A 26,911-nucleotide genomic window follows, 5' to 3' on the forward strand; every position below is an offset into this window, starting at 1 on the left:
TACTGTATTTCCCAATGGAAACAATACATAAAGTATAATTGGGTAAATGGTAACTGGTCTGCACTTATATAGCGCTTTTTTTAACCTTAGAGTTTACCAAAGCGCTTTACACTGTGTCCCATTCACCCAATCACACACACATTCACACTATCACACACACATTCACACTCACACTCATACACCAATGGCGGCAGAGCTGCCATGTAAGGCGCAAGCCTGCCATTGGGAGCAAATTGAGGTTCAGTGTCTTGCCCAAGGACACTTCGGCATGTGGAGTCGTGTAGGCCAGGACTCGAACCGCCAACCCTGTGATTGGCAGCCAACCCACTCTACCGCCCCTACGGTGGGCATTATGACCAAAACCTCACCGTATAAGTAATTTATTATCACGGTAATGGAATATATCTCAATATAGTTATTTTTGCTTTAAATGCAAGGTAAAAAGCCTTATATATATTAAATAATCATGAGGTAATAATGCCTGTTATTTGATAATCCAATAAATTAAATACATAACAAATAGATATGTACATAACACACTGCATGTGGGTGTGTGTGTGTGTGTGTGTTAATTTGCTTTACGTTAATCATTAAATAATTATTTGTATCGTCAAGCCGGTTCTAGCCTCCTCCTTACCCTTTTACCCTGTTATATTGGTGCTGAAAACTAGGATGGAGGACGGATGCACCGTAGTAGAGTCATCGTCACTACCATCCACGCCAAACGAGCAGCCACAACCATCCACCTGGGGACTGAGGAGCCCGGCTGCCTGAAAGCAGAGGAACGATCGCTGACCACGAGGGGAAGAGGGGCTCCCTACCGAATGCCTGCAGTGGTTAGGCCGCTACCAAACACGGTCAGGCCGCTAAAATGTGCCTGGGTCAAAGATAAGACTGCCATCCGCAAACAGGAAGGGTCTCATGGCCGACTGACTGGAGCGGGAGAACTGCTGTCAGGGGCGGAGGAGACCCCTACATACACAAAAACGTGGCGGGGCATTCCGTCTGCCAGGGGCAGGAGGACTGCCTCCGATCCACCTGAGCAGGAGCGGCTGTAATCCACTAGAGGGTGGAGGAGTGACCGAGGACCAGGCAAGTACTCTCACTCTCACTCTCTCACTCTCTCACTCTCTCTCTCTCTCTCTCTCTCTCTCTCTCTCTCTCTGCCTTTCCCTCTTTTTTTGTTGTTGATTTTCCCTCCCCTTGTCTCCCTCCCAGGTCCGAGAAGGCAGGGAAGCAAATGAGGGAGGAATGTGGCAAGGAGGAAGGCGGGGCTGGTCCATGATGACGTACGCCTGGACACTAATCAGGCTAATCAAGCCAATGAGAAGGATAAAGTTGGCCGGAGGCGGCAGTTCGGGAGAGAGAGAACTACATGCAGCTGCCCTGTATGTGTGTGTGTGTGTGTGTGTGTGTGTGTGTGTGTGTGTGTGTGTGTGTGAGTGTGTGTGTGTGTGTGTGTGTGTGTGTGTGTGTGTGTGTGTGTTATTTTGCTTTAAGTTAATCATTCAATTATTATTTGTATCGTCAAGGTGGTTCTCACCTCCTCCTTTCCCTTTTACCCAGTTAGAGGCAAGTTGCAACATTGCTCGGCAAAGTAAATAACTAAATTTCTTCATTTAGTGGTGCCTAAATTTGTGTTGTGCCAACAAGGCCTCTTAATAAAAAGTTCTTCCAGGCCATGACTTGTTTGGAACATGTGACGTCCTGCTTGGTTCTTTTTTCTGCATTACTCCATGTTTTTCATTGCTCTCACATATAAATAGTGCAAAGCAGTCCTACCCACTGAAAGTCACACAAAAAGTCTACAGCAGTATAAATCTCTTCCGATTCTAACATTTGTACCGTTGGACTCTAAATACCTATTGGACAAGAACTGTGAGATATTGAAATGTGGTCAAAATTCCTCATGTTACCTTTCCAGAGTGTCCCAGACTTCCATAGCCTGACCTGACTGGAGTCTGAAGACTACGTGACGAGTGGTCAATCAACTAGAAAGAGAGCATACCAACATATCAGTGCTGTTCTCTAACATCACAAACACATTTTACATCATAAACAAAGGTAATGGCAAGAGTTAAAGTGGGAAAAAATGGGAGTTTTGTAGGTTTTAGTATATATTCATTAGCTTTGAAGCCATCCATGTGCTAGTGTACTTTCAAAAGTTATCAAAATTAACCTTTAACAGATATACGCATTTAAAATTTACAGTATTCCTCTTCTTGGAATACAGACCAGAAATATTGATGACTGATTTCGCACTTCACAGATTATTGCCCAATCAAATGCTCTCTAGAATGAGAATGTCCCTCCCCCAAATGAAAGTAGAAAATGGTTCATGGCTGTGACTTAAATTTAGCCTACTGGCTATTTAACAAAAAAGGGACAGGCCAATCAATATGTTCCACCCTAATATCATGAGGAAATATATCAAAGATATTTCATGGGGCCTTTAAGAAGTTAAAGTGTACCTCAATAGGCTCCATATCACTGGCGGTGGATGGGGAGCGTGAGCGTGATATACGGCGAGATCTCGAGTCATCATCTCGTGAAGGTGTGTTGGAGGGTGTAAAATCTGCAGAGTCAAGCTGAGAAGGAACAAGAGAGTAATTATCTTTACCAATAACATCATACGACATGCGTCATGAAACCAGAACAACATGCCACCATGCAGAGTGGAACGAAAACACTTAAAAGACTTCATAGTGGTAAGACTATAAAGCTTATCAGCACGATCATACTTTTACTTGAATCACACCCACTATGCAGTACAAAGCACATGGTAAAGATCCAGGCTCTCAGCCAAGACATCAGTAACGGCACAACACACCCACAACACAGACCACACACCAACAACACATGCAATATGAAATGAAGGACAGAAACAGCATGGAGCAACCGTAAACCCATTGAACTACATGGAAAACAATAAAAAGAACCAGATCCAATGTTTATGAGGGACTTATATTAAAGGAATGTTCTGGGTTCAATACAAGTTAAGCTTAATAAACACCAAAAATTGATTACCACCAAAAATTATTTTGACGCACCTTGTTTATATATATAAAAAGTGATTATAGTAAGACGCTTACAATGGAAGTCAATGGGACCATTGACCATTGGGAGTTTTTAAGTAGGCACATGACAGAAAGGTTCATCAACACAGTTTAGATGCAAGTGTTAAAGGACTCATGCAATACTAATATCACCAAAAAACAACCGCCACCCATGCAGTGTATGAAATGGACTGTCACAACTACAGGTCACAATATGACGGGGGAATTTTACTGTAATGCATCTTACACGTCTGGTTTTGCTTCCAGGACCAAAAGAAGGTGACCGCTTCAGATGAGAGAGAGAAGATAAGAGAGAGCGTTAAACTTTATGTGCATGTTGGATAAATAGGATAAAGACCTGGGACTGAAGGTAGGAGAGAGTAGGGGTAGGGAATTAGGGTGTGAAGGAACACGTCTAATCTGTGATTGGATCTCTGGGCGTACCTAGTACCTAGTCTACACGCACAAAGGAATCACTTCACATTAAAGAACTCCCATCAGGAGTCAATATCACAAGAGACTGGGGTGGATCGTAATTAATCCGATGTAGGATCAGATATAGCGGCCCTAAAAAGCAGTTGGAAACTGAAAGGAATAATTTCCCCAAAAAAATTTAATTCTCTCATAATTTACTCACCCTCATGCCATCCCAGATGTTTATGACTTACTTTCTTCTGCAGAACACAAAGAAAGATTTTTAGAAGAATATCTCAGCTCTGTAGGCCCATACAATGCAGGTGAAAGGTGATCAAAACTTTGAAGCTCCAAAAAGCACATAAAGGGAGCATAAAGGAAATCCATACAACTTCATTGGATTAATCTGTCTTCTCAAGCAATCTAATCAGTTTCTGGTGAGAAACTGACCAAATTGCAGTCTCTAGGCAAGATCATGATTTCAAGCTCGATTACACTTCCTAATGCTTGACGCATGCACTAGATGGTGGTGGGAAGTGTAATCGAGCTTGAAATCATGATTGCCAAAGAGACTGCTGATATCAACATTTTGGTCTGTTCTCACCCAAAACTAACTGGATTTCTTCAGAAGATATGGATTAAACTAATGGAGTCTTATGGATTAATTTTATGCTGCCTTTATGTGCTTTCTGGAGCTTTAAAGTTTTGGACACCATTCACTTGCATTGTAACAGAGCTAAGATATTCTTTTTAAAAATCTTAATTTGTGTTCTGCAGAAGAAAGAAAGCATAAACATCTGGATGGTATGAGGGTGAGTTAATAATGAGAGAATTGTTTTTTTTTTTTTGTGAATTGTTCCTTTAAGGCACACTTGATGTATGAATTACTTTGCTTTAGAAACAGTATCTCAAACCAGTTGGCATCTGAAAACAAATGATGTAAGACCTTTTCTCAGAAATAACTTTCTGAGCCATTAGGCAATGACTTGCACCAAATGGTCCCAAGGTCATTTTAGTAGATGTATGAATTCAGTTCCCTCAAGTTCACACGGGTGTCCTAGCAGAGTAACCATAGGTGTAGTTCAACATTAACTTATTAACTAATGACAACCAGAAAGTGTTCAAATACCTCAAACTTTTATATATATATATATATATATATTGTTTTAAATTTTAAAACATAACACATTACTTTCAGTCAAATGTTTTGCAAAGTTATGCCACTTGACTTGATATCTGGTTATCTAATCAATGTCATCATATTTTAAATTATAATAATTAGTGCAACTTAAGTGTTTAAATGCTTTTTGGGGCCACTGTAAGACATATCCTTGAATTTCATTGCCGGTAGAATACAAATTATGATCCTCAGCATGGTTTCAAGGACACACACACATTTTATATTAATGCACATATAGTGTAAATATACATAGATACCAATTCATTTGGTCGTCTTACTCACATACATATTTGGAAAATTTCCAAAAATTCCCTCCAACTAAACACTTTTATTTGAGGTGTGAACACACACATACCCTGTTCCACCTTTTTTGCTGTGTCGAGAATAAAGTTCAATCTGACTTCTGCACGGTCAATTAACTCTCTGTTCCCAAACCTAACAAATGAATGGGCCAAATCAGACACGATTGAGAGGCTCAAACTGGCTCATTGTATTTGGCAGATGTGGATGTTGCACGTCTGCTTTTACAAGTGTAAACAATACATGTTTGGATGATACTGTCATTCCACTAAAATAGGACTGAAGAAGAACTTACATCTTCCCACAATTCAACTAAAGAAGATGAAGAGGAGGAAAATGAGTCCTAGTGGACAACAGAATGAAAGAAAAAGAATAAACAGTAACCACATATATTGTTAAGAGAAAAAGCAGAACACAATAAAATAGAGGAGAATGTATTGAAACAGATGACAATGGAGAAAGTTCAAGTAAACTAGAAGAATGATGATGTTGAACTCTCATGTAGTTGTTCTCAAACTTACATCAAACTGATCCAGAACAGAGGTGGGTGCATTGAGGAAGGCCAAAAAGGAATTCTGAGAATCCTGATGCTTCACACCTTCAAAAAATGACAGAGTTTTATTGCTTTGAGACTTTGTAATTATTCAAATATGTCAATTGTACTGCTGAAAAATGTGGGTAGTTGACGCAGAACATATCCATGCATATTTTTAAATTAACATCAGGATTTAAGGTTCAAATATTTACGTGAACGTAAACCGGAAAATGTATCTCTTATAATATATAACTGATCACCGCCATTGATTTAAAGAATTTCACTGGTTCATTTTAATGGAACGGCTGTATGACAAGTTAATATTTAAAAGTACAAATATCTAATGTAGTCTCAATTAATGAGGTTATGAAAGCTGCATAATAATTACAAAATAACTGTCAAATGCTATTATTAAAAAGTTTTATGTGGATATTTGATTGTCTCACCTTTTCTCATCCTCAGTTCCTCCATCTCCTTCCTCAGTCTCTCAATTTCTGTCAGCAGTTCCTGGTTCTTAATTTCAGATTCTTGCAGTTTGCTGTAAGACAGAAATAACAGATTGGGAAACTGTCACTATTTAAACTGAATAAAGAGATAGTCTCATCTTAAAGAGATAGTTCGTTCAAAAATGGATAAATTCTGCCATTTCCTCAGCCTCATGACTGTCTTTTTTCTGTGGATCACAAATGTAAATTTTAAGCAGTATGTTAGTCTCAGTCACCATTCGTTTTAATTGAATAATTTTTCCATAGAATGACAGTGAGTGGTGACTTAAGGCCCTGATATACTTCATACAAAATCTGAGAACAAACTGTTATGACATCATTTAGAACAAATCTGGCCAAAAAGGTGTTTTTGCCTTCGTTTCGGTGGTTCATAACAGCTCATCTGGGCAAAAGTTTAGGAAAACTTCTAACCGGCTGCTAAACACCTTCTTGCTGCCATTGGCACACGTCATCAGTAGGTGTGACCTGAAGCTCCACCTACTGCTTTGTTTACATTTTTCAATAAGTATTCAACATGAACACACCTGCATGCAGAGTTATTAGCGAGCTGGTGCAAATTTACCAACATCTGTATGATCATTCGCATAGAGACATTTTCCAAGACCATGTCATGCAATTTTTTGGGGGGTTTAATTAGTCTAAAAAAGGAATCAAATCTACTCAAATACTGTCAAGTACCCATTCACTCATGTGCCATCTGCAGTGAAAGCCTTTTACACATCTGTCTAAAGTAAGATATTCCACTATCTCCATTCTTTTGTCTTTATTCTGAATATTAACACCGTTTTATAAACCTATCTTTGCAGTAGTATCAGTGTCATCATAAATTACAATAACAGAGAGTAATCGGCACATATTATGGCCACTTATTAGTGCATTAGCGGCATAAATCTAAACAAGATAAATTTAATATTTCTACTGCATATTTTACTTTAAATCATCATCACATTACATCACATTTTAATGTTAAATATGTTTTGGTTTTACATGTTGCGTCCTCCTATTTAAATGCTCCTCTAAACAGCTCCCACAGTGATGTGGCAGGTCTCTGAATGTTCGCAAACAGTATACCGTTGCTCAGCTGTTTAGAACTTCTCTTTACCCCTGAACGAAGAACAAAGAAGAAGTTCTCCGGAAGTATATCAGGGTCTGTCATTCTGCCTAAAATCTCCTTTTGTGTTACATGGAGGAAAGTCAAACGGGTTTGAAATAGGAGTAAATGAGAACAAAAAAAGCCTATTCCTTTTAAAGCCTACTCACACCAAGAGTAAAACAAAAAGCAAAGAAACACCCTAAAAGACAAAATAAATAAATACATAAACAGTTCTGTAATCAGACAAGTTTTCCCACCAAAGGGGTTCATACCAAATTTCTAGTTTCAGTACACTTGGGCAGAAGTATGTGCATAAGCAGTATATGCATGTGTGTGTGGTCTCACCAATCAGTGGCCATGTTGGATGCTTTGACTTTGTTTAGCTCATCCTGGATGGCCTGTTTGGCTCTGATCTCAGCATCCAATGCAGACTGCAGCTCCAGACGGGCAGACATGTCCAGCTTAGCCAAGCGCCTCATCTTCCACGGCATGTCCTGACAAATCGATAGAGGCCACACCACATCAGAAGAGCATATAGAGGAGAATGAGTATCATCCTTTTTTTTTTTTGGTTAAAAAGTAGTAATTACGAGGTTATTGTGCAATAAATGTGGTTTATGAGGACACCCCTAGTGTCCATGTAATTCAAACAGCATTCAAAACATACTAAACAATGTATATTTTTTTTATGTCAAACGGTTTATGTGAGGGTTAGGTTTAGGGGATAGAATATATAGTTTGTACAGTATAAAAATCATTATGTCTATGGAGAGTCCTTATATTGATAGGAGTACCAACGTGCGCGTGCGTGCGTGTTTTACCGTTCCTCTGGCCCCCAAGCTGGTGTTCCTGAGCCCTTCAAGCTCCTCTGTCATTTTTGTGGCCAGAGCTTGTAGGTAACCACGAGCATCTTTCTCATCGCTCACCCTGCACAAATGAAGTTCAACTCAAATTGAGATGTTTATTGGCATAGTGAGACTGCATTTGCAATATTTGACTCATTAAGATCTGATTTATAGGTCAAGTGAGTAATATTTGGATGTTTACATTCATTCTCACAGCTTAATATGCATGTCTACTATAGGTATACACATACACACACATATATACATACATTATATATATATATATACACACACACACACACACACACACACACATACATATACACATACATATACATATATATATATATATATATATATATATATATATATATATATATAAAATTCTACACAATATAGTGCATATAATGTATGAGCAGATTGTAGGAGAAAATGCAATTATAATATATATTTAATCAGTGAAGTTGTCCGTGTGCTTTAAATAACTATCTATTTTAGAATTTTTCTACAGCTGCAATGTCCCAGTTATCCCCAGTGGATAAATACAGTACTATCCTATTGTATCAAAACAAAATCCTAAAAGAAACACTACCCACTAAAATATAATCACAGAGAAATATCAGTTCTTCTGTAAAGATGTTTGTTTTTGTTTCAAAACACCAAATTGCAAATGCATTAAAGTGAAGAATGGCCACAAGAGGGCTCTTCTCTCTTAAGCCACTGGATCATTATCACCACACCCATTTGGATCTGCACAGTCATGTGGACACAGGTAAAGGTCATCAAGTGACCATCTCTGCAGGTGTAATATCAAGTGGCTGCAGGTAGAGGGCTCCACTCACCACTGAATGATCTCTGTGATCTGTGCCTCCCAGTGGGCCACACTTTCCTTCTTATCAGCCAGCTCTCTCATCTCCTCCTCCTGCTGCCTGTGACTACTGCTCATCAGCTCACACAGAGAGCTCAGCTGAAGAGAGAGACAGACATGCCAATTTTTTGCAGCCTTTATGACATATTGAGAGACTACATGGAATATTTTTACTTTTAATATGTAACTTTTTCGCACCATAAGATAACTTTTTAATTAACTACATGAGAGGAAGAAGACAGATGGAAGTTGGGTGGAAATTACAGTAAAATGGAAGAATGTTAAAGGACGGGAAAGTAAAAATAAAATACAAATTACAGTATCTCACAAAATTGAGTACACCCCTCACATTTTTGTTAATATTTGATTATATCTTTTCATGTGACAACACTGTATAGTGAGTGTACAAATTGTATAACAGTGTCAATTTGCTGTCCCCTCAAAATAACTCAACACACAGCCATTAATGTCTAAACCGCTGGCAACAAAAGTGAGTACACCCCTAAGTGAAAATGTCCAAATTGGGCCCAAAGTGTCAATATTTTGTGAGGCCACCATTATTTTTCAGCACTGCTTTAACCGTCTTGAGCATGGAGTTCACTAGAGTTTCACTGGTTGCCACTGGAGTCCTCTTCCACTCCTCCATGACGACATCACAGAGATGGTGGATGTTAGAGACCTTGCGCTCAACCACCTTCCATTTGCAGATACCCCACAGATGCTCAATAGGGTTTAGGTCTGGAGATATGCTTGGCCAGTCCATCCCCTTCACCCTCAGCTTCTTTAGCAAGGCAGTGGTCATCTTGAAGGTGTGTTTGGGGTCGTTATCATGCTGGAATACTGCCCTGCAGCCCAGTCTCCGAAGGGAGGGGATCATGCTCTGCTTCAGTATGTCACAGTACATGTTGGCATTCATGGTTCCCTCAATGAACTGTAGCTCCCCAGTGCCAGCAGCACTCATGCAGCCCCATGCTTGACTGTAGCCAAGACGCACTTATCTTTGTACACCTCACCTGGTTTCTGCCACACACGCTTGACACCATTTCAACCAAATAAGTTTATCTTGGTCTCATCAGACCACAGGACATGGTTCCAGTAATCCATGTCCTTAGTCTGCTTGTCTTCAGCAAACGGTTTGCAGGCTTTCTTGTGCATCATCTTTAGAAGAGGCTTCCTTCTGGGACGACAGCCATGCAGACCGATTTGATGCAGTGTGTGGTGTATGGTCTGAGCACTGACAGACTGACCCCCCACCCCTTTAACCTCTGCAGCAATGCTGGCAGCACTCATACGTCTATTTCCCAAATACAACCTCTGAATATGACGCTGAGCACATGCACTCAACTTCTTTGGTCGACCATGGCGAGGCCTGTTCTGAGTGTAACCTGTCCTGTTAAACCGCTATATGGTCTTGGCCACCGTGCTCAGCTCAGTGTCAGGGTCTTGGCAATCTTCTTATAGCCTAGGCCATCTTTATGTAGAGCAACAATCATTTTATCAGATCCTCAGAGAGTTCTTTGCCATGAGGTGCCATGTTGAACTTCCAGTGACCAGTATGAGGGAGTGTGAGAGCGATGACACCAAATTTAACACACCTGCTCCCCATTCACACCTGAGACCTTGTAACACTAACGAGTCACATGACACCGGGGAGGGAAAATGGCTAATTGGGCCCAATTTGGACATTTTCACTTAGGAGTGTACTCACTTTTGTTGCCAGCGGTTTAGACATTAATGACTGTGTGTTGATTTATTTTGAGGGGACACAAAAACCATGGTATTTCTAGTAAAACTATAGTAACAACAAGAATTACCATGGTTAATCTATAGTAAAACCATGGATACTATATGGATACAGTATACTGTATTCAAACCATGGTTATTGCGAGGGGATGCAAAACTTATTGAGAGGATATGCAAAACTTTTTGAGAGGGAACGCAAAAAGAAAATGATTGTGAGGACATAAAACTTATGGCGAGGGGATGCAAACAATTGTGAGAAGCAGAATTTATTGTGAGGGCACACAAAACTGTTCCAGAAAACAAATTCCTGCCCTGTCCTCTAAGGTACATTTAGGCACTGCCTGTGAAATTTGGTGAGAATCACTGACTGCCCCCTGCTGACAAGGCTTGTAAAAAGCCTTTAATTTCTCAGATGCTAGGAAAATATGTACTTTTACAACATAATTTACATACGGGTAAGAGAGGCATGATTAATTGCATGATTAAATTATTTAACAATTATTTTTTTTTAGATAATTAATCAAACTAAATTAAAATGTTAAATCAATAACCCTAGAAATAAAAAATGTCCTCTTAACATGCCACATGATTTGAGACATCATTCATGCAGGAACAACAAACTTTGAAGGATTTGAAGTATGAGCAATAGCAATAGTGGTGCTTGCCAATAATGCAAAACAATTTCATAATTCAGCTCTCAACGTCAAAAGGTTTAGCAGAGGTGCGCTTTCAGCACATTTTATTATTTACCCCAGACTAACTCCACTAGCATTTATCATCTCTTTTTTCTGTAGGAAAGTGAACATCCTACGAAAGACAGGAAGCAAACATTATATTTTGCTGCATGTCTATAAAAACCTCTGTGGTCCCTCTTTAAAAGGAATGCAAATTTATTCAGCCATTTCACATCCTGGTTTAATTATTTCCAAATGCCATCATTCTTGCTTTTGTTTCTAACCTCCATCCAATCTGGCATTTGATATGACAGCTCTGGACAGCTGCACTATTGTTTTAAACAGTCTTTGTGTTTTGGGTTTCCAGGTATTTATATGAAATTAATAATGTTTATAAGCCATGCCATAAAAACTAAGGAGCCCTTTAAAATCTGATATATCCAAACATGCAGAATTATTTGACAGACTGATTCCGATTTTTCCCACAGTCCAAAGTACATATAAGTTGTGCCATCATTTGGTATGCCATCATTTGGTGTGTGTGTGTGTGTGTGTGTGTGTGTGTGTGTGGTTACGATCCCTCTCTAGGAATGTTTGCAGAATTGGGGAGAGAGTGCCAAGGGAGAAGGGGGGGATTTCAGACAGGTTTTTGATGCATACTTTGCGATGAAAGAGACAGGTTAATAGATATCATGAGCAATGGCACATGTGTTTTTAAGAGTGATTAAGATCTCACCTTCTCCACTTCGCTAGTGAGTTTTTTGTTCTCTTCTGTCAGATGGACTCTCTCCCTTTCGTATTTCTGCTTGTACTCAGTCTCAAACTCCTCTCGCTCTGTTTGGCTGTTGCAAACATATCAGAAGTGGTGAACATCAGAGGTTTACAGTACAGTGAAGTTTACAGAACAGCTACATTCTGCTACCATGTTACCATGAAGATATTTAAATAAAAAAATTAAAGATTGGAGTTTTGTTGCTTGCTGTCCATGTCTATTAGCTTTAAATCCATCTATATGCAATAAGTTGACAAAATAAACATTTAGCAGATATACACATATCATTTGAAGTATTTTTCTAATAAGAGTAGAGGCCAAATATTCAGCATCAATTACCTGATGCTATCACTGAAAGTTTTGAACTGTGAAGATATATGTTCCCATTTAGTGACCCACGTGTACCTTTCTCTGCGTGTTTTCTCCAGTTTGTCTTTGAGCATGAGAATCTCTTTCTGGAGTGTGAGGTGTTGACCCTCGACATCATGCAGCTCCTTTTTGAGACCCTTCAGCTCACTGCTGTGGAGCGCCTCGCGGCGACACAGCTCCTCCTCGTACTGCACGTTCTTCTTTTCCAGCTCAGCCCGAACGCGCATCAGCTCCTGCTGCTGGTCTGAGCTCGCAGCTGTGTGGGGGGGCCCGGACTGTTTCACCTGCTGCATGAAGATCAGGACAGAGAGATGTGAGTGCAACATGGAAGTGGAGAAAAAGAGTGATGGAGTTGAAGAGTGAATGCTAAGAAAGGGTGCAAGTGCTATGAGTGACACCAAATCAACTACAGTACATGTGTGAATTATGGTTGACCAATGTGAGTTTTAAATGGTCAATGGCTGAAATAATACTATTATATAACTAATACATTCAAATGTATTTAACAAAATATTAACTCAAAACGTCCACTGTAAAGTCGTTAATCTCAAAATGGGCCATTCGAATATACCAATGTATTAGTTTATAGATCTATCTATACCAATACACAGAAATATGGCCCCACCGATATTTCAGTCTATCAATCGCCACATTTCCCCTATCGGGCAAAATGAGGGCGTGCTAGTGCATGCCAGGGCCAGTTGCGTTCCCACTGTCATTTCCGGGGCTTCATCATGCCTGTGGGATTCTCGGAACCAATGGTCTTTGCCAAATTACCCTTGGGCCAAACAAGGCCAACAGGGGATTGAGGCTGGGTCAATGTCAAAGGCGGAGTTTCACCGAACTTCCAATTTTGTGTATCCAGCAAACAACGGTACAGGTTGGGTAAATAAATGAGGGCACGGTACAAATCCGCTAAAATGCCCAATGGACATACACTCACCTAAAGGATTATTAGGAACACCATACTAATAATGTGTTTGACCCCCTTTCGCCTTCAGAACTGCCTTAATTCTACGTGGCATTGATTCAACAAGGTGCTGAAAGCATTCTTTAGAAATGTTGGCCCATATTGATAGGATAGCATCTTGCAGTTGATGGAGATTTGTGGGATGCACATCCAGGGCACGAAGCTCCTGTTCCACCACATCCCAAAGATGCTCTATTGGGTTGAGATCTGGTGACTGTGGGGGCCATTTTAGTACAGTGAACTCATTGTCATGTTCAAGAAACCAATTTGAAATGATTCGAGCTTTGTGACATGGTGCATTATCCTGCTGGAAGTAGCCATCAGAGGATGGGTACATGGTGGCCATAAAGGGATGGACATGGTCAGAAACAATGCTCAGGTAGGCCGTGGCATTTAAACGATGCCCAATTGGCACTAAGGGGCCTAAAGTGTGCCAGGAAAACATCCCCCACACCATTACACCACCACCACCAGCCTGTACAGTGGTAACAAGGCATGATGGATCCATGTTCTCATTCTGTTTACGCCAAATTCTGACTCTACCATCTGAATGTCTCAACAGAAATCGAGACTCATCAGACCAGGCAACATTTTTCCAGTCTTCAACTGTCCAATTTTGGTGAGCGCTTGCAAATTGTAGCCTCTTTTTCCTATTTGTAGTGGAGATGAGTGGTACCCGGTGGGGTCTTCTGCTGTTGTAGCCCATCTGCCTCAAGGTTGTGCATGTTGTGGCTTCACAAATGCATACCTCGGTTGTAACGAGTGGTTATTTCAGGCAAAGTTGCTCTTCTATCAGCTTGAATCAGTCGGCCCATTCTCCTCTGACCTCTAGCATCAACAAGGCATTTTCGCCCACAGGACTGCCGCATACTGGATGTTTTTCCCTTTTCACACCATTCTTTGCAAACCCTAGAAATGGTTGTGCGTGAAAATCCCAGTAACTGAGCAGATTGTGAAATACTCAGACCGGCCCGTCTGGCACCAACAACCATGCCACGCTCAAAATTGCTTAAATCACCTTTCTTTCCCATTCTGACATTTATTTTGGAGTTCAGGAGATTGTCTTGACCAGGACCACACCCCTAAATGCATTGAAGCAACTGCCATGTGATTGGTTGATTAGATAATTGCATTAATGAGAAATTGAACAGGTGTTCCTAATAATCCTTTAGGTGAGTGTAGTGGTGGCCAAAGAAATTACTTTCCATGGTTCGGTGAACTTTCATGGATGGTGTGCTGGGACATCATCCCGCTGTTAGTGAAGAGACTACTTGAAACACCATGGGAGTTTCAGTCGGTGAGTTATCTTGCTGTTTACATTTTATATAAACTCAATATTCTAGATAACTAGATTACATGACACCTCAGCTTGAGCTTCCCTCTTGCTTGTGAAATGGGCAGGGTGTGTGAGATTTTGGCACCTAGTGGCGTATTAAGGGCGGGTTTTTGGGCAACACTGCGGAGTTATTGGCCCGATGGTGGGTAAGTAGATAGATTTTGTTCTTTTGGATTGAGGTCCGAGTCTATTAGCCCCGGCTGGCCAGTTGATAGCCCTGGCTCGCACTGGCCCGATAGTGGAAAAGCGGCTAGTAATGTGAATGCACTGTACATCACCTTCATCCCCTCCAAATCTTCCTCCAGTTGTCTGCTGTACTGTTCGGTTCTCTCTCGTAGCTTTCTTTCTTTCTGAGCTTCTGTTGCCTGTTCCTCAGCCTGGGCCTCAAACTGAGAGCAAAACACCACAAACATCATACACACACCCAACAAATACACATATATGAGTCTACTTTACATATTTAAACCCCTTTCTGGGTTCATCCTTGATGTTTAACTATTAGGAAAGTCCACAAGGTCAAATTCTGGTACACTTTCAGTCAAAGATATGGATGCTATTAATTAACCTTTTAATTTGTTTTATAGTTTTGGTGAGTTTACTATTATTTTAAATGGTAGGAACCATAATAATAAAGGTTGAGTAGGTGTCTCTACACTTTTGTAGTTTATAGTATAGCATGGCTTGGCATTGCGTACACATACCTCTTTGCGTACTCTCTCAGACTTGCGGATATCTAGCTGCAGAGCCTCCAGTTTCTGCGACACTCCCTCCAGCTCCTCCTCTTTGTCTCGAAGCTGTCGGCTCAGCCACTGCTTATGTGAGCGCAGATCGCTTAGCTGTCCGTTCAGCACAGACAATTCCTCCATGGCCATCTTTTTCTGAGTGTGAGCCTCCTTCAGTTCCTTCCCTTGAGCTTTCATTTTTTCCCCCAAATCAAGCAGCTCCTTAAAGGAATAGTTCACCAAAAAATGAAAGTTCTCTCATGCCAACACAGATGTGAACAAAAATGAAGATTTTTAGACTAATATTTCAGCTCTGTCCGTCCATAAAATGCAAGTGAACGAGTACAAAAATGGACACAGTGGCAGCATAAAAGTAATCCACAAGACTCTAGTGGTTGAATTCATATCTTCAGAAGCGATGTGGGTGAGAAACAGATCAATATTTAAGTACTTTTCTTTTTACTATAAATACACTTCCAGGTTCTTCTTCTTTTGTTTTTGGTGACTTGCATTCATTGTGCATATCACCGCCTACTGGGCAGGGAAGATAATTTTTTTAAGTAAAAAAGGAATATTTGTCTTTTTCTCACCCACAACCCACACTTCTGAAGATATAGATTGAAAAACTGGACACTTACATATTAAGTTTATGCTGATATTCTTTTTGGAGCAAAATATTCTTAAAATATTATTTCTGCTCAGCAGAAGAAAGAAAGTCATGCACATCTGGCATGGCATTAGGGTAAGTAAATGATGAGAGAATTTTCATCACAAAATTAGGTGAACTAATTTTAACACAAGTAATCAAATAGAATAAAATGTAATTTAACTTACTAAATAGTATCAGGCATGTAATGGTAAGCAGGGCTTGACATTAACACCCATCAAATGCAGGTAAAAATCGGCAGTGGCGGATAACTCAGTCACAATTACTAGCCACTTTTGGCAGGTGACCGCAGCCGAAGCAAAGTTAATTGTATTCATCTCGCATCCAGCATTTTATAAGCAATAAATATGCTTGTCATATCTGACATGCACATCTCAGCGATTAGAATGAGGCGTGGTTTCATGCGAAGCGCCACAACATACATCGGTGTGCTCCAGAGAGAGAGCCAGAGCTCTGGGACAGCAGAGCAAAACTTGCTAGATTCAGATGGGCTTCGATATCGTGGCAACCAGCGGAGACCACAAAACTTATGCGACCCATTTGGTTTCTACAAAGAACATTCTAATAAAAAGCTCTATATGGAGGAAGTCAAACCTCTCTAACTGCTATACAGTCCTGACATTATAAATGGAAATGAAGAGGTAAAAAGATAACGTGCATCAACATCAACATTGATTACAAGTTTTTTTTTAAATACATATTATTATCCAAACTAAAATGATTTTACTGCAGTAACAATAACTGGTAACTGTTATTGATACTAATTAAATCAATTAGGGTGAATCTATAAGACTTTTTTTATTATTATAATTATTCTGTCATCATTCAACCTTTAACTTGATCCAAACCCTTAGGACTTTCTTCCGTGAAGAAGCTTTCATGTATTTTTTCATTTATGAAAGAAGCAGATATACAGGTGAAACTCGAAAAATTAGAATATCGTGCAAAAGTTCATTCATTTCAGTAATTCAACTTAAAAGGTGAAACTAATATATTATATAGACTCATTACAAGCAAAGTAAGATATTTCAAGCCTTTATTTGATATAATTTTGATGATTATGGCTTACAGCTTATGAAAACCCCAAATTCAGAATCTCAGAAAATTAGAATATTACATGAAATCAATAAAAAAAAAAGGATTTTAAATACAGAAATGTCGGCCCTCTGAAAAGTATAATCATGCATATGTACTCAGTACTTGGTTTGGGCCCCTTGCATTAATTGCATTAATTACTGCCTCAATGCGGCGTGGCATGGATGCTATCAGCCTGTGGCACTGCTGAGGTGTTTTGGAAGACCAAGATGCTTCAATAGCGGCCTTCAGCTCTTCTGCATTGTTTGGTCTCATGTCTCTCACTTTTCTCTTGGCAATGCCTCATAGATTCTCTATGGGGTTCAGGTCAGGCGAGTTTGCTGGCCAATCAAGCACAGTAATACCATGGTCATTGAACCAGGTTTTGGTACTTTTGGCAGTGTGGGCAGGTGCCAAGTCCTGCTGGAAAATGAAGTCAGCATCTCCATAAAGCTTGTCTGCTGAAGGAAGCATGGAGTGCTCTAAAATGTCCTGGTAGACGGCTGCGTTGACTCTGGACTTAATAAAGCACAGTGGACCAACACCAGCCGATGACATGGCTCCCCAAACCAACACAGACTGTGGAAACTTCACACTGGACTTCAAGCATCTTGGAGTGCCTCTCCATTCTTCCTCCAGACTCTGGGACCTTGGTTTCCAAATGAGATGCAAAATTTGCTCTCATCAGAAAAGAGGACTTTGGACCACTGAGCAACAGACCAGTTCTTTTTTCTTTAGCCCAGGTAAGACGTTTGACATTTGAAGCCCATGTCCAGGACCCGTCTGTGTGTGGTGGCTCTTGATGCAGCAACTCCAGCCTCAGTCCACTCCTTGTGAAGCTCCCCCACACATTTGAATGGCCTTTTCCTGACAGTCCTCTCCAGGCTACGGTCATCCCTGCTGCTTGTGCACCTTTTTCTTCCACACTTTTCCCTTCCACTTAACTTTCTATTAATGTGCTTTGATACAGCACTTTGAGAACATCCAACTTCTTTTGCAATTACCTTTTGAGGCTTTCCCTCCTTGTGGAGGGTGTCAATGATGGTTTTCTGCACAACTGTCAGGTCAGCAGTCTTCCCCATTATTGTGAATTCAACTGAACCAGACTGAGAGACCATTTAAAGGCTCAGGAACCCTTTGCAGGTGTTTAGCTGATTAGAGTGTGACACTTTGAGCCTACAATACTGAAACTTTTCACAATATTCTAATTTTCTGAGATTCTGAATTTGGGGTTTTCATAAGCTGTAAGCCATAATCATCAAAATTATATCAAAGAAAGGCTTGAAATATCTTACTTTGCTTGTAATGAGTCTATATAATATATTAGTTTCACCTTTTAAGTTGAATTACTGAAATTAATGAACTTTTGCACGATATTCTAATTTTTCGAGTTTCACCTGTACATGAAAGTAAATAGTGACTGAGTTTAATCTACCCAATATCTCAATTGTATTATCCATTTTGTAGTCCATGGAATTATTAACTGTGAAAGTTGTACTTAAAGGTTTCGAAACATGTTTAGGTTCTTAGTTTTTCATAAAAATATATTGCAGATTTATTAGGAAGACTATGTATTCGCCTAAACACAGTAATGTGTAGCCATCCATGGTCTTACCTGATGCAATGGCTTTATCATTACAAATGACACTGATAAAAAAATTGGAAGAACAATGGTAAACTTTAATAAAGGCAAGTACATTTTAGAATGGTTAAAGGGGTTGAAATCTACACTTTCATGGACAAATGATTGACAACGTTTTCCTACTGTTCTGTCCTACTCCATGTTTGCCTTTAGATATTCTAAGAGATGACTTAAATCGTTAGGCTTGGGTCCTGCTGAACTCATATCGTTCTTGTTAAAATAAAATGTCCAAAACAAATGCATGCAGTTAAAGTCTTCAGTTAGTTTCAGAGTGGCTAGTGACTTTGAAATACCACTAATCATAGTGGCCAGTTAGCCAAAAAGTTAATGTTAAGCCATGTTAAGATTGAACAGTTAACTTTCATGGTTCAGCTAAAGTCGATGTGACCGGCTATAGCATGGCTTCTAGATGTTAATTTATAGTCATTTCCTTGATAAAAAAAAAAGCCTTAAACCAGCATTCTGTGGATAGCTGGTCTACCAAGCATAGCTTTTGGAGACTTTTTAATTGGTCAGGTAGGGGGATCAGCAAATCAATAATCTAGACCAGCTGAACACCAGCTTTGCCAGGTTATCTTAAACCAGTGATGGCCAGCAAACCACCTTAGACTGGTTTCAGAAGGGGGAGGAGGTTCAAGTGGTTTATTTTTAGCCTGGACAAGGTCAAAAACCTTGGCTAAGCTAGTGGAGACCTGGTTGTTCTGTTTAACCCGGTTCCAAAAAATAGCTCAGTTTGACTATCTTAGGGTTAGGGCTGCTATGACTTGGTTTTTCCAGCAGCACAATTATTTGCTTTCACAAAATGAAAAATAACACATACCTTGTGCAGGACATCTTTCTCTTGTGTGACACTCTTTAGCCGTTTCTCTAAATTCTTGATGAACTTAGAAGAGTCTTCCAGGTCTCTATGGGCTGTGGTGGCCTCCTCCAATTGCTGTTCCCGTTGACCGGAGTCTGACAAGACAAAACATTACTGAGTCTTTGTACAGGAATCTTACTTGCCTCACAAGTCCACAGTGGGTAATTCATATGGTACAACAAGAACCAAAGACCAGAATTCAGAACTTTTTGAGTGTGTTCCAACCCGATATTGAGTATGGAAGTATTTTAAAGACAAATGTCTTTGAAACCAAAAAAAAATACACTGAATTGAACTAATTGAAAAAAATAATCATTAACAGCTTTAGCATTTTTCGGGGATTCAGTTTCATATGATTGTATATCTAAGCAGTGAATATTTCAAATGAAAACATTTGCGCTGCACAGATTTCCATTGCTGGTATTAGTACAAGGTGGTGGTAATGAATAAAAATGCACAGTTTTTGCAATTTGGTAGGATATGGTCATCCTTATATAACTTTATAAACACTAGGGAAAAAATACTGACATTTTCATGATTTCTGATTTTTTTTAATTTTTTTTTCTAGTCAATTGAATAATATTTATTATTCTGTATACTGTATTCTGTATATATACTGTATAGTCATTTGTTATGTTTTTTTTGTTGTTGTTGTTGTTGTTTTTTTTTTAGGGGGTGCACTTAATTGTATTATAAGATTTGTTTGTAATTAAAATGTCAATAATAATAATAATAAAGAAATGCAGTTTTATAGCAACATTCTGTTAACATTTTAGTCACTTCGGCATTCCTACAGTTGACAAATGTAATGAAAATGTACATTGACAAGACTAAAGGTAAAACTTCGATAACCCAACAAATCAGAGCTGAATGTGATGACACACAGATTGTGATACAGGTTATTTGGTGAGGACCTCTCCATGTTGCTCTTGGTCTTCATCGACACCCGATTGCACCACCTAGAAGTGAAGCCTAGTAGCATCAAATGAGGATTGTGCACCACCGGTACTCGACTGCTTTTTTCATGCAAATTTTAACCAGTAAAATTGTATATACTATTTGCAAAGCTAAATATAATGGATAGAATAATTCCTGTTGAATAATAAATATGAAATAAAAAATATATATTTTTTGGGACTTAAATTTGGAAGGTGAATATTTGTTCGAAATGATTTCCCAGTTGAAATATTCAAAGCTTAAAATATACAACCATATGAAACTGCATCCCCAAAATTACTGGTAAAGCAATGTGTTTTTTTTTTTCATTTAGTGCAATTCAGAATGTTTCAAAGTCATTCGTCACTCAACAACTTCCATAATGGAGTTCTTACCTGCTATCTGTTTTTTCAGGATGTCAATCTCACTCTTTAAACTCCGAATCTCAACCTCTTTATTAGCATTCACTGGGGAGTCTGAATCAGGGCACTGCAGTGCTTGCACTGTTTGAGTGGACTCTAAGGGACAAAATGTAAGTGAGTAGGTCTGTCACGATTATTAAATAATTGTCTGATTATTGTGCATTTTAAATTCCAATAACATTTTAATAATAAGGGAATTTTAAGCGAATATATAAATGCCATGAAAGGCACATTTGCATATCATTCAAACTCCAAGCACCACACCGCAGACATCACCCAGAGCAGCCCCTGTAAAACTCTCATCAGCAGAGGCTCACGCCAAACTCCCGTGAAAATATAAATGAGCAAAAATAAACGTTGATAGTGCATCGCGCTCAGGTTTCACTTAAATTTAATGATCAGGTAATGGCAAATGTTCCTGGTCAAAGCAGGTTCATTCGCACATTGTTAATGACACAGAGTAGGGGACACACGCAGCACGCTTACTCTTATTTCTGTGGAGCGAAAAATTATAAAATGAAATCTCAAAGGTTTTGCTTCATGAGAAATAATGGCTTGTGGGTTTCATCAAAAGCATTAAAATAACGTGTAAAAGTAAAAAATTGGGACAGAAATATTTTACTATTGCTTAATATAACATAATATTATATTAGCTATATAATATCAATGCAATAAAATATATATATATATATATATATATATATATATATATATATATATATATATATATGTATTTATTTATTAGGGCTGTCAATCGATTACATTTTTTAAATCAAATTAATTCCATGGTGTCAGTAATTAATTAATCGTGATTAATCACATTTAATTGCATATACAAATATTTGCTGAGAAAGCCCCTCATATAACAAAAATACAATATATAAAGATGAAATAACTATACATAGTTATCTTATATATATATATATATATATATATAATATTCAGATAATTAAAGTGCATTACATTCTTTTGGCAGAAGAGTTCATCACTGATAAGACAATACAAAAGGTGGCTTTAGAATACAATGTATTGTTTACCACCATATTATTGATCAGAAGTCAATCATTGGCATACAGTTCACAGCAATCCATTTCGCAAGTGAATTTGTCAATCAGTTCGTGATTTATGAGGGCTTGTTTAAGGACCCGTCAATTTCAACAAGCATCAGACATGCTTGTGTAGCGTCTCGGGTGTCATAAACATAACATTTTTAGGTCAATGTGTCAAGTTAAATATAGTTTAACAATTAGCACACGTATTGAGATCACTAAGTTCAAATTTGCGCTCCATCAAGTACTTTGACCGTAAGAATGTAACGCATGTTTGTGTTATGTGTCTGCTCAAGGGTGTTTTTCTTCACTACATAAACTGCGCATTGCCACACAGTAGAAATTTCAATTGCTGCCCTCTGCAGTAAATAGGTGGTACTACAAGCTTGCATTTCTCAGGAATCTTCCTTATTATGGTCCGGGGGCATTGCGATTAATTGCATTTTAATAAAATTTATCAAACTGAATAAACGTGTGAAATTGTTATATATATATTATATATATAAATATAAAAATGAGTTCCAAAAACAACATGTAAATGTCAAATTGACCAAAAAATGTGCCTCTTTGGTCAAATTTAGTTAAGTATTTAAAAATATTTTGATATCTAAAAACATATTTTAATGTCATTCATATAGTTTTAAAGCCTTAAAAGGAAATCTTATATCCCTATTGTATTATTTGATTTATATATTTGGAGTTAAATATGTAAAAATGACTCAAGATGTATGAAGCACACATGCACCATAAGAAATATGACAATTTATGTGACAATCATGAAAGCACTAAAAGGACAATTAATCATCATAAATCACAATTATTTGTTTGACAATTAATCATGACAGCCCTATAAGTGAGAACCGTAGAAGTAGACAAATATGATTTTTAGAGCATTATTTCTCAACATGCAACAATGCTAAACATATAAAATATATATAAGTGCACAATATAATTGTAAAGGATAGAAAAATACATTTACTTTTAAATGGGACGAGCAAATGATCTGCATCCAATCAAACTACAGTATTTTGGTGCAAATTCATCTCTGACCTCGTATTACATGCACTTAAGAAAGCGGTTTATTCCAGGGTCATTGAAGAAAGCTTAAATTCTCTTAATCCCTTAAACGGGGTAAGGAAATCTGCATTCTCGTTTACATTATGTTTCAGAATGTCGATTTCCTTATGCAGTTTAAGGGATTAAGAGAAAGCAGTTTAACACACCTAGGTTTTCCCAGAGAAAGCTACTTATGTGGCCATGTAAACACTTACATGGTGTTTTAACAGGTTTTTGAAGAGTGCGCATGAGCGTGGATCAGACCAAATAACAAACGTCATAGGATGGAGCCCAACAGCAAGTCAACAAAACATTTCTGGGAGTACAGTGGGAAAAGAAAGAGTATAAACTATACCCATTTATAAACACACTGTAAAATATCGACGGCCCCTCACGTTAACGTATATGCACTCATACATTGAGGGAATCCCGGAGTTTTAAGAAAGAGGGAAACCCCACTATTGAAGCGCAATTTCGAAGGGTAAGGAAACCAAAACAGCAACAACTCTGGAATATCTGGAAATAAAGCGAAGCAACAGAGAATAATATATTGAAGTCTTCCTCGGATGCCATGTTTGTTATTTACACAAGCATCACAGGAAAATTGTTACTGTGGAAAGCTACTTAATGACCGAGCCACATGTATACTGGAGTAAAGAGTACAGCGCTTATACAGAGCATGTAAACGGGAACACCGCTTTCTCACAATACGCAGCTTTCTCGCAATAAGCCGATTTCTGGTGTTCATGTAAACATAGTCAGTTTCCATCAAGGGTAGGCTGAGTGCCATGCCCTCATCCTCAAAACCATGAGCAAAACCAAACTACATTGAATTTCAATTTCACTTGCATATTTTTTGGCACATGCATTTTTTGGTAATATAAATAATTGTAATGTTTGATTTTACAGACATCTTGTTTACTTTTTGTACAACAAACATTTTTGGTACATTGTTGGGTCAAAATGTGATGTCCAATGTAAAATCTTGGTCCTCAATCAGAACCAATTAAGAACCTCTGATTGTGTTTGTGTTTTTAGTCCTCACCTTGTAACTTGCGGGAAAGTTCGGTCTTCTCCTGTTCTAGGCGTTGAATCCTTCTCTCATAGGCCTCAGAGGCCAGGCTCTCCTCCAGACTGCGTTGTAGATCAGCATCTACCTGTGCAGGTCCAATAGACTCCTGTAGACAACCTCGGTCTGACAGTGTGCTACACATCCACACACACCACACAGAATATTTAAATAAAGAGTAGAATAGAGATTTCTTGTTGCATAATACTAAGGCTGAAACATGACATTTTCCATATATTTCAAGATGGATATGTTTAAAGGACATGTTAACAGCATTTTGGGCATGTTCACCAAAACTATAAAGACTTTCATCTTTGTGACATATATGGGCTTTTAATTTAATAAGGGACTTCAATTCCTCAAGGATTAATCACAAACACATGATGATATACAGATTAAATAAAATTGGCAAAGTGACTTCAAACATACATACCTTACTTAGGAAGGCATGATGAATAAATAATCTTCTGACTCACCATTTGCTTGTGTAGGTGAAGCCAACAAATGGGAGGTGGTGTCCAGAAAATGCTGTGTGGGAAGGTGGTGGCAACGTCTCCTAGAATATTTAAAAAAAAAAAAAAAACAAGACTCAAAAGGTGGAAATGTATGCATAATCTATCAACTACACAGCTGACTAAGGCATTTGTGTGGGAAAAAATTTAAACTTATATAAATGATCACTGAATGAACAGTTACATATAAACACTATTTAATAATATAATGCTTCATATCATCTGCTAATTTGCATTCATAAACTATTATTGTATTTTAATATATATATTTATGTTTAAACAGAACTACTGATCTGTCAGGCTAAATGTATTATTAACCACATTAAGAAATATATTCTGAAATTACATTTAAGTAGTCAAATATGAGTATAACATGAAATGTTTTTATATATTTTAAATAGTTTTATTTTGATTTCATACAAAATTCTATAGGTTTTATACAGTACATCTGTTCATTGACCCCTTGCAGTAACTCATGTTCTGCAGGCCCTCTGTAGAAAACCTTGGCTTTACATGGTCTCTAATATAAGAGAATGAAATAAGACACATACACAGTTTTTGAGGCAGTCGTCATCCACATCAAAATTAGAGGTGTCGGTGGGGCTGCTGACATCAGGGATATAGGGAGCCTCGCAGGTGCGGATGTTGTCCCAGTCGATGCCGGCAAAAAACGGGTGCTGTTTAAAGTCATCAATGCCGTTTTGGCCCAGTCGGTGTTCTCTGCTGCAGATGAGCCGTCGAATCAGATCTTTAGCGTCATCAGACACATCTGTCATCTGAAGGGGAAACTGAAATCGCTCCTGGGAATGAAAGAGATGGAATATTTGTGAGGGTGTGGATATCTGTGGAGCAAGACTTTCTTAATTCAGCAGATCTCTGGCAAACTACACTAGTTTACAAAGTACAGAGTTACATCTGGTTTATGATGTGCTCTACTAGATAAGTCATGGCAAAGTCCTAGATAATACAGCTATGCACAAAACAGGGTTCCCACACCTTTTGACCAAAAAATGTCCATGACTTTTCCAGTCGTTTGTGATTAAGAATATTTTGATTTCATTCACAAATAGCAATTTCTAACCAATTTATTTTAACTTAGCAAAACTGGAAAATGGACATTCACTTATAGCTCCTGACCCGTATTTGCATGATTTTATGCATTGCACTACTGCCACATGATTTGCTGATTAGATAATCGCATGAATAAATAGGTCTAAATTTCTTCCTAATAATGTGCTCTGTGAGTGTACAGTATATTCGCAAAAGACATTTCCATGACTTTTTAGGATTTTATTAATTTCCATGAATTTTCCAAGCCTGGAAATAATTTTTTTTGCGACAAAACAAAGGTTTTCTATGACCAGGGGAACCCTGACAGAACTCAATGAACCTTGATGAAAAGGTGCATTTTTACCTCATTGTTAGGTTCAGATGACTAATCCAGAATAAAATAGTAAAGGAAAGACAAAAAGAATTTTAAATTCACTCATAATGACTTTGTTGTTTTATTCTAAGCAAAAGAAAAAAAGGTTACTAAGAGATTAAGCTACTTAGTCACAAACTTCAAAATTTCAGAAGTTAACCTCCACGATTAAAGCTGAAGTGTGTAATTTCTATGTGATGAATCTTCAAATGGAATTCCATAAATAATTACTTTTGTCAAACCAATTTCCTTTCAAACACACCCCAAATCTGCCAATGGATGGAGAAACAGATAGTCCCGCCCCAAACTCATACCATTGGTTGACACCATTTTGTAATGCCAGAATGAACAAACGGAATGATGTCTGATAGCTGATTACAGTTGTCTTTGCATATTAAAATGGGATAGAAAAAAGTATTTTAATTTAAAAGATTTACATTGAAAAAAATGACACACTTCACTTTTAACTCCATGATTACATACACACCAGGAATAACTATATGTGAAAGATCTGTCAAATTATTGATGCACAAAATCTATCACATGTTGACATGTTGACATGATGCAATCTCACCTTATGGTTCATGATTTTGCCGTAGGTCTCCACCAGGGACTCGGCATAAAAAGGCGTCTCTCCATAAAGCATTTCATACATGCAAACACCCAGAGACCACCAGTCACACTCCGGCCCGTACTTTCCCTTCCCATCCTCCATAGCCTGCAGGATCTCTGGAGAGATGTAGTCCGGAGTCCCAACTGCCACAGAGGACTGGACCTGAGAGAAAACAGGTACAAAGCACAAGAAGAGAGGAAGTTATAA

General features: G+C 38.4%; 1 protein-coding gene across 1 annotated transcript in view; it reads right to left on the minus strand.

The window, feature by feature from the left end:
- The window catches only part of LOC127621740 (serine/threonine-protein kinase MRCK alpha-like), a 93,262-nt gene that overhangs the window by 14,155 nt on the left and 52,196 nt on the right, over nt 1-26,911 (minus strand). The window contains exons 7-24 of the mRNA XM_052095451.1: nt 26,666-26,866; nt 25,220-25,468; nt 24,633-24,712; nt 24,133-24,293; nt 20,956-21,078; nt 19,586-19,719; nt 15,362-15,604; nt 14,939-15,049; nt 12,391-12,641; nt 11,950-12,055; nt 8,771-8,895; nt 7,905-8,010; nt 7,430-7,578; nt 5,932-6,023; nt 5,472-5,548; nt 3,304-3,342; nt 2,472-2,588; nt 1,917-1,991 (exon numbers count right to left, since the gene is read on the minus strand). Coding sequence (XP_051951411.1) covers nt 1,917-1,991; nt 2,472-2,588; nt 3,304-3,342; nt 5,472-5,548; nt 5,932-6,023; nt 7,430-7,578; nt 7,905-8,010; nt 8,771-8,895; nt 11,950-12,055; nt 12,391-12,641; nt 14,939-15,049; nt 15,362-15,604; nt 19,586-19,719; nt 20,956-21,078; nt 24,133-24,293; nt 24,633-24,712; nt 25,220-25,468; nt 26,666-26,866 — 2,439 coding nt within the window. The remainder of the gene's footprint in view (nt 1-1,916; nt 1,992-2,471; nt 2,589-3,303; nt 3,343-5,471; nt 5,549-5,931; nt 6,024-7,429; nt 7,579-7,904; nt 8,011-8,770; nt 8,896-11,949; nt 12,056-12,390; nt 12,642-14,938; nt 15,050-15,361; nt 15,605-19,585; nt 19,720-20,955; nt 21,079-24,132; nt 24,294-24,632; nt 24,713-25,219; nt 25,469-26,665; nt 26,867-26,911) is intronic.

The sequence above is a fragment of the Xyrauchen texanus genome, chromosome 28 (assembly GCF_025860055.1).
Source record: "Xyrauchen texanus isolate HMW12.3.18 chromosome 28, RBS_HiC_50CHRs, whole genome shotgun sequence".
Classification (NCBI taxonomy): Eukaryota; Metazoa; Chordata; class Actinopteri; order Cypriniformes; family Catostomidae; genus Xyrauchen; species Xyrauchen texanus.